General features: G+C 40.0%; 1 gene segment (V, D, J or C); it reads right to left on the bottom strand.

Annotated features, from left to right (window-relative positions):
• Positions 1-1,371: 1,371 nt before the first annotated feature.
• LOC132015211 (T cell receptor alpha variable 19-like) lies at positions 1,372-2,312 on the bottom strand. The segment is given in 2 exon segments: positions 1,372-1,975; positions 2,191-2,312. Coding segments are annotated over 2 exon segments (597 nt in total).
• Positions 2,313-4,958: the final 2,646 nt, after the last annotated feature.

Below are 4,958 nucleotides of genomic sequence, written 5' to 3'. Positions count from 1 at the left end.
CTTGAAAGAAAAAATATACAGTGAAGTAGAACACACGATGGCAAGAGTAAAGACAAAGGGCAATAGACAGTTTGAGACAATACAATTATATACAAGGACGCTATCTATTGTGTGGAGAACACCTGTAGTATAAAGGTCATTTCATTTATGGTCCAGAAATCAGGATGAAATTGAAAAATATGGGGACACAGAGAGAACTGAGTTAGCTGTGATTTTCTTTCAGCCTAGACCACACACCCCCTGCCATCATCACCCCTAGTTTTATAGGACTCCTATTTCCAGCCACAGTAAATATTAAGGTTCAAATCCTAAGATAAAAACCCAGGAGATCAAACCAGAGAAGGGATAAAACACTAGCCTAAACCAAGAAGAATCCACACACATATATAAGAGGCATCTAGGCCACAAGAAACTGAAAAAGATATATGCCTTTCTATATCCTCACTCAGGTGATGAAGATGCCCGCATCTATGCTAACAATTAGAGACCATCTAAATTACAAACCTGGAAAACAGTGTCATGTGAGAAAAATCTGTAGGAAAAGAAAGGGAATTTATGGCAAACAGAAGGAGTGTTCTCATGGTCATAGAAATGGACAAATACAAGAAATAATTAACCCATACTTATCATATGCATCCAAAGTCTAGAAACTCTTTATCTGTTGATGTTATCAATTTATTCTTCTTCAAACAACAAATACTTAATATGGAGCCACTATGTGCCAAGTATTCTGTACATGTAATACATGCAGTCTTCCTTACTCTGTGGAGCCTACAGTTATAGGAATCATCCAGAAATTCCAACATATATGCCCAAAAGCAGTATGTAATTATGTTCACCAAAGAACACTATAAGAATATTCATGCTACACTACTCGTAATAGCCAAGGACTAGAAAAATCCAAATAACCATTTAAGCAGATGGCTAACCTGTAATGTAATCACACGGCGATTAAAACAAAAACAAAAACAAAAACAAAACAAAACCAAAAAAACTAGACTATACACAGTATGGCTGAATCTCAGAAATAGAGTACTAAGAGAAGAATCCAGATGGGATAGAAAAAACACAAACTTGAGTCTTTTATTTATATAAAGTTCAAAACCAGGCAAAATGAATCTATCTATGGGATTGTGGTTTCTCTGGAAGAGCAGTTAGTGACCAGAAGAGGGCATAAGGAGGGGACGTTCTGCAGAGCACAAGTATATCCATGACAGAGAAGCACATTTAGCTTTAGGTTGTGGAAGACATTGGATCCTTCAAATGAAGCCTCCTAGAGACCCCCTTTCCAACCCCAAGACAGATTTAGGCACCATATGACTGCGTTTGGCACTACGGATTGAAACAAGGAAACCATTTAGATTTGGGGTCTTCCATTTTAATGTAATCATCACCAACAAATTCCTTTTAATCTGTTGCTAAATGATCTACTGCAAGGTAAAGAATTGAAGATAAAGATGCTTTTGTTGAATGACACTGTTCCATATGCTCTCTGAGCCAGAGAAATAGTATTTTCCTTCCAGTGAAGCATCCACCTCAGAATCCCCACCCCCATTAAGTGCAGCCCCTGTTTCTTCCTTCCACTCGCCACTCCCCAGGTGTTCAGAGCTGGGGGATACCTCCTGTGGAGATCTGAGGTTTTTGTGGGGCTCCCTCTGGTGCTGCATCACTGTGGTGTCTCTCAGAGCACAGAAATACACTGCTGAGTCCGCAAGCTGTAATGCTCTGATGGTGAGGCTGATGGAATGGTCTGATTTCTGGAAGTTCAGAGAATACCGACCCTCTGTTGCATTCTGCTCCATGTATGACTCCTGAAGAATAAGGAAAATCATTTCCCCACTTGGTAGTTGTTTGTACCAGAATAAATAATAAGTCGATCCACTAGCTTCGAATACACAATCCAGGGTCACAGTCTCATTCTCCAGTGTAGAGATGGCAGGCTGGGCTTGAGTGACATTCTGTGCCATGCTGGATCCTGCAAAAAGAAAAGAGAGAGAATGAGGCTGATTCCTCTGGTAGTATCTCTAGGGTTTTAAGGAACTCATGTAGGACTGAGAGTTCTGATTTCCCTGACCATTATTTCCCTTCCTATACCCCACCAGACAATAATAATCCCACCTGCCTCTAGCCCCGGACTCAGGACTCAGAGGAGCTTGAATCTATGTCTGTGGCCATCCTTACTAGCCTTACCAAGGCAGAGGGAGGCTATCACTGCTCTCAGCAGGCTAAGGAGTAGCATGTTGGAGCACTTCCTCTGAGTGAAATGTGCTGTGCTCTGCCTCAAATTCAGATCTAAATGCCTGCCCTGTGCCTCACAGGGTGCACACACTGTTACTGAGCTGTAAGAAACTTCTGTGCCACAACAGGAAATACCCGTGGGCTTGTGTCATGTGTGGCTTGTTTACATGGTGGGGATGGAGTCTAACTTGTTTATTTAGTCTTTTTGTAATTTAATTCGCAACCATTATATCTGGACATGTATATGAATTAAGTTGAATTGTAGGATATTAAGGATGCAACCATTTGCCATCTTTAGCCAGTGCATCTATGATGGACTGGTAAGTTTCCAAAACAAATACAATTACTTATGATTATGGTGACTTCTAAGGACAAGTAGTCATCCATCTTTTTGTACAGTGTGTGCTTTTTTTTTTTTTTTATCTCCAGCCAAAGTCTACAATAAAATATACTCACAGAAATTTCTTCCAGACAAGAAGCGAAAACTATTCACCCTCAATTGTCATAACTTTTCTTCATGCACTCCAAGGCATGGGTTCTGAGGAAATTTCCACTGGATAAAGTTCCTTGTCTTTTTAATGCTATCACAGCAAGTTTTGTGATTGACAAAATGTGACCAGCAGCACGTGTCTAACAGCAACCAATAGTAAGAGTGTTAGAAAAATCTTGCTTTTGAATATTGCACCCTCCAGTTGAAACAAGATCAAATTCACCAGACTATGCATTCTTATTTTCTTATATCAAAAATATAGCCACTCAAAAATTGCAAATATCTCTTCAGCTTTCTGCAGCAGCAGCTGTGGCTCAGAAGTTTCACTAGAAACAGTAGCTCAATAGCTTCCTATTTTCATAGCGAGGAAGTCTGTGTCTGATTTGCTTGGCATCAATGTGCTGATTTATGACTGGGATTCAGTCAACTGCAGCTTTTAATCACCTATTTATTTTCTCTTCCTGAAGAGAGTATATCAATTTAGTGACATCTAACATCCATGTTATATTGTGAGAAAAGAGTTTTTTAGGAGTCCAGGATGGTCCAACTATCAGAAAATAGTTATCTCCAAGAGGAGAGGTTTGACTGGAGGGAGGCACAAGGGGACTTCTGAGGTGAAGGAAATATTTTATATATTGTTTTGTTCCTTGGATATTTATAACTCTCAAGACACACCAGACTGATCTATGCATTTTATTGCAGAAAAAAATTATACCTCAATAAACAAAAGTGAACCACAGTAAAATAAAATGTGTACAGAGAAAATTAATTTGTCCAATGTTCTGTAGGTGTTGCAGAAATTTATTTATATTTTTTAATTGTTACAGAACAGCTGTGGTCTGTCTGCTGTGATTACAGCATAGTCCCAACCTTTTTGACAACCACCCAAGACTAGGAAGCGACAAAGACTATGCTGAAAGGCTAAATATATACAAATGAGATGATTATACAAAATGGAATACAGCTCTCAGAATAAAGACCTCGGCAGCTACACTTAATTATAGGAATAAATCTCACAAAGGTAAGATTATATGAAAGAAGCCAGCTATGAGAGTACATGCTAATTGATTCTGTTTGTACAGAGTACAAAAGCAGAGAAAACTATTCTGTTCAAATGATGTCAGGATAGTGCTTACCGAGGGTGGTAGAGACAGGGGGAAGGTACAGAAGTGGCCTGGTATGTGGGTAATGTCCTGTTTTTTCATATTGGTGCTGGTTACTTGGGTGTTTCCAGTATGTGACAATTCACCCCGCTCTGTAATTATTCAGGTGCACACTTCTCCATGTATGGGTTATTTTATTTATCTTGGTTCTTTTTTTAAAGATTTTATTTGTTTATTTAACAGACAGAGATCACAAGTAGGCAGAGAGGCAGGCAAAGAGAGAGAGGGAAAAGCAGGCTCCCTGCCGAGCAGAGAGGCTAATGTGGGGCTCCATCCCAGGACCATGAGATCATGACCTGAGCCGAAGGCAGAGGCTTAACCCACTAAGCCACCCAGGCGCCCGTATATTGGTTCTTTTTATTGAAATATAACTTCTTTACAAAACAATGCACAGTGTCTATATGCTCATTTCAATGAGTCTGAGAATTTTATATACCCATGTAATCACCACCCAAACAAAATTGAAAACATTTACTTAACCCCAGGAAGTCCCCTTGTGACCTTCTCTGGTCAAACTGTCCTCCCTAGAGGAAACCGCCTTTCTACTTTCAATCAAGCTTCGTTTTTTTTTCTGTTCTTGAATTTCATCTAAATGGAATCATACAGCATTTGGAAGGAAGGACCTGGCTTCTGTCAGTGACTATAGATTTTAGCAATCCATCCTATTTTTGTGTGTATCAGTCAGTGGTTCATTCTTTTCTACTGCAGAGTAAGATTCCTTACATACCATTAATTGTTTACCTATTCTTTACCTAAATGGACATTTAGGTCGGTTCCCGTTTGTGGCAAATCTGAATAAGCCCACAACAAACATTTTTGTATGGGTCATTTGTTGGGCTGTGTTTTCACTTCTCTTCAGTAAATATCTATTTGAGGACTTTTTGGGCCATAGCTGTTCCCCAAAGTGATGGTACCAACTTCCCTTCTACCAGGAGTACATGGAAAGTCCAGCTGCTCCTGAAAGACCCGCGGATCCCCTTACCCAAGAATCCAACACTGCCACTGGATGCAATCAGCAAGAGGTTCTTTATTGTTACGCAGGCGCCTGCGGGTGGTCAGCGCGCGCC

The sequence above is a fragment of the Mustela nigripes genome, chromosome 1 (assembly GCF_022355385.1).
Source record: "Mustela nigripes isolate SB6536 chromosome 1, MUSNIG.SB6536, whole genome shotgun sequence".
NCBI classification, from domain to species: Eukaryota; Metazoa; Chordata; class Mammalia; order Carnivora; family Mustelidae; genus Mustela; species Mustela nigripes.
Note: the sequence above shows the minus strand (reverse complement) of the source record. Positions and strands in the feature narration are given on the sequence as shown.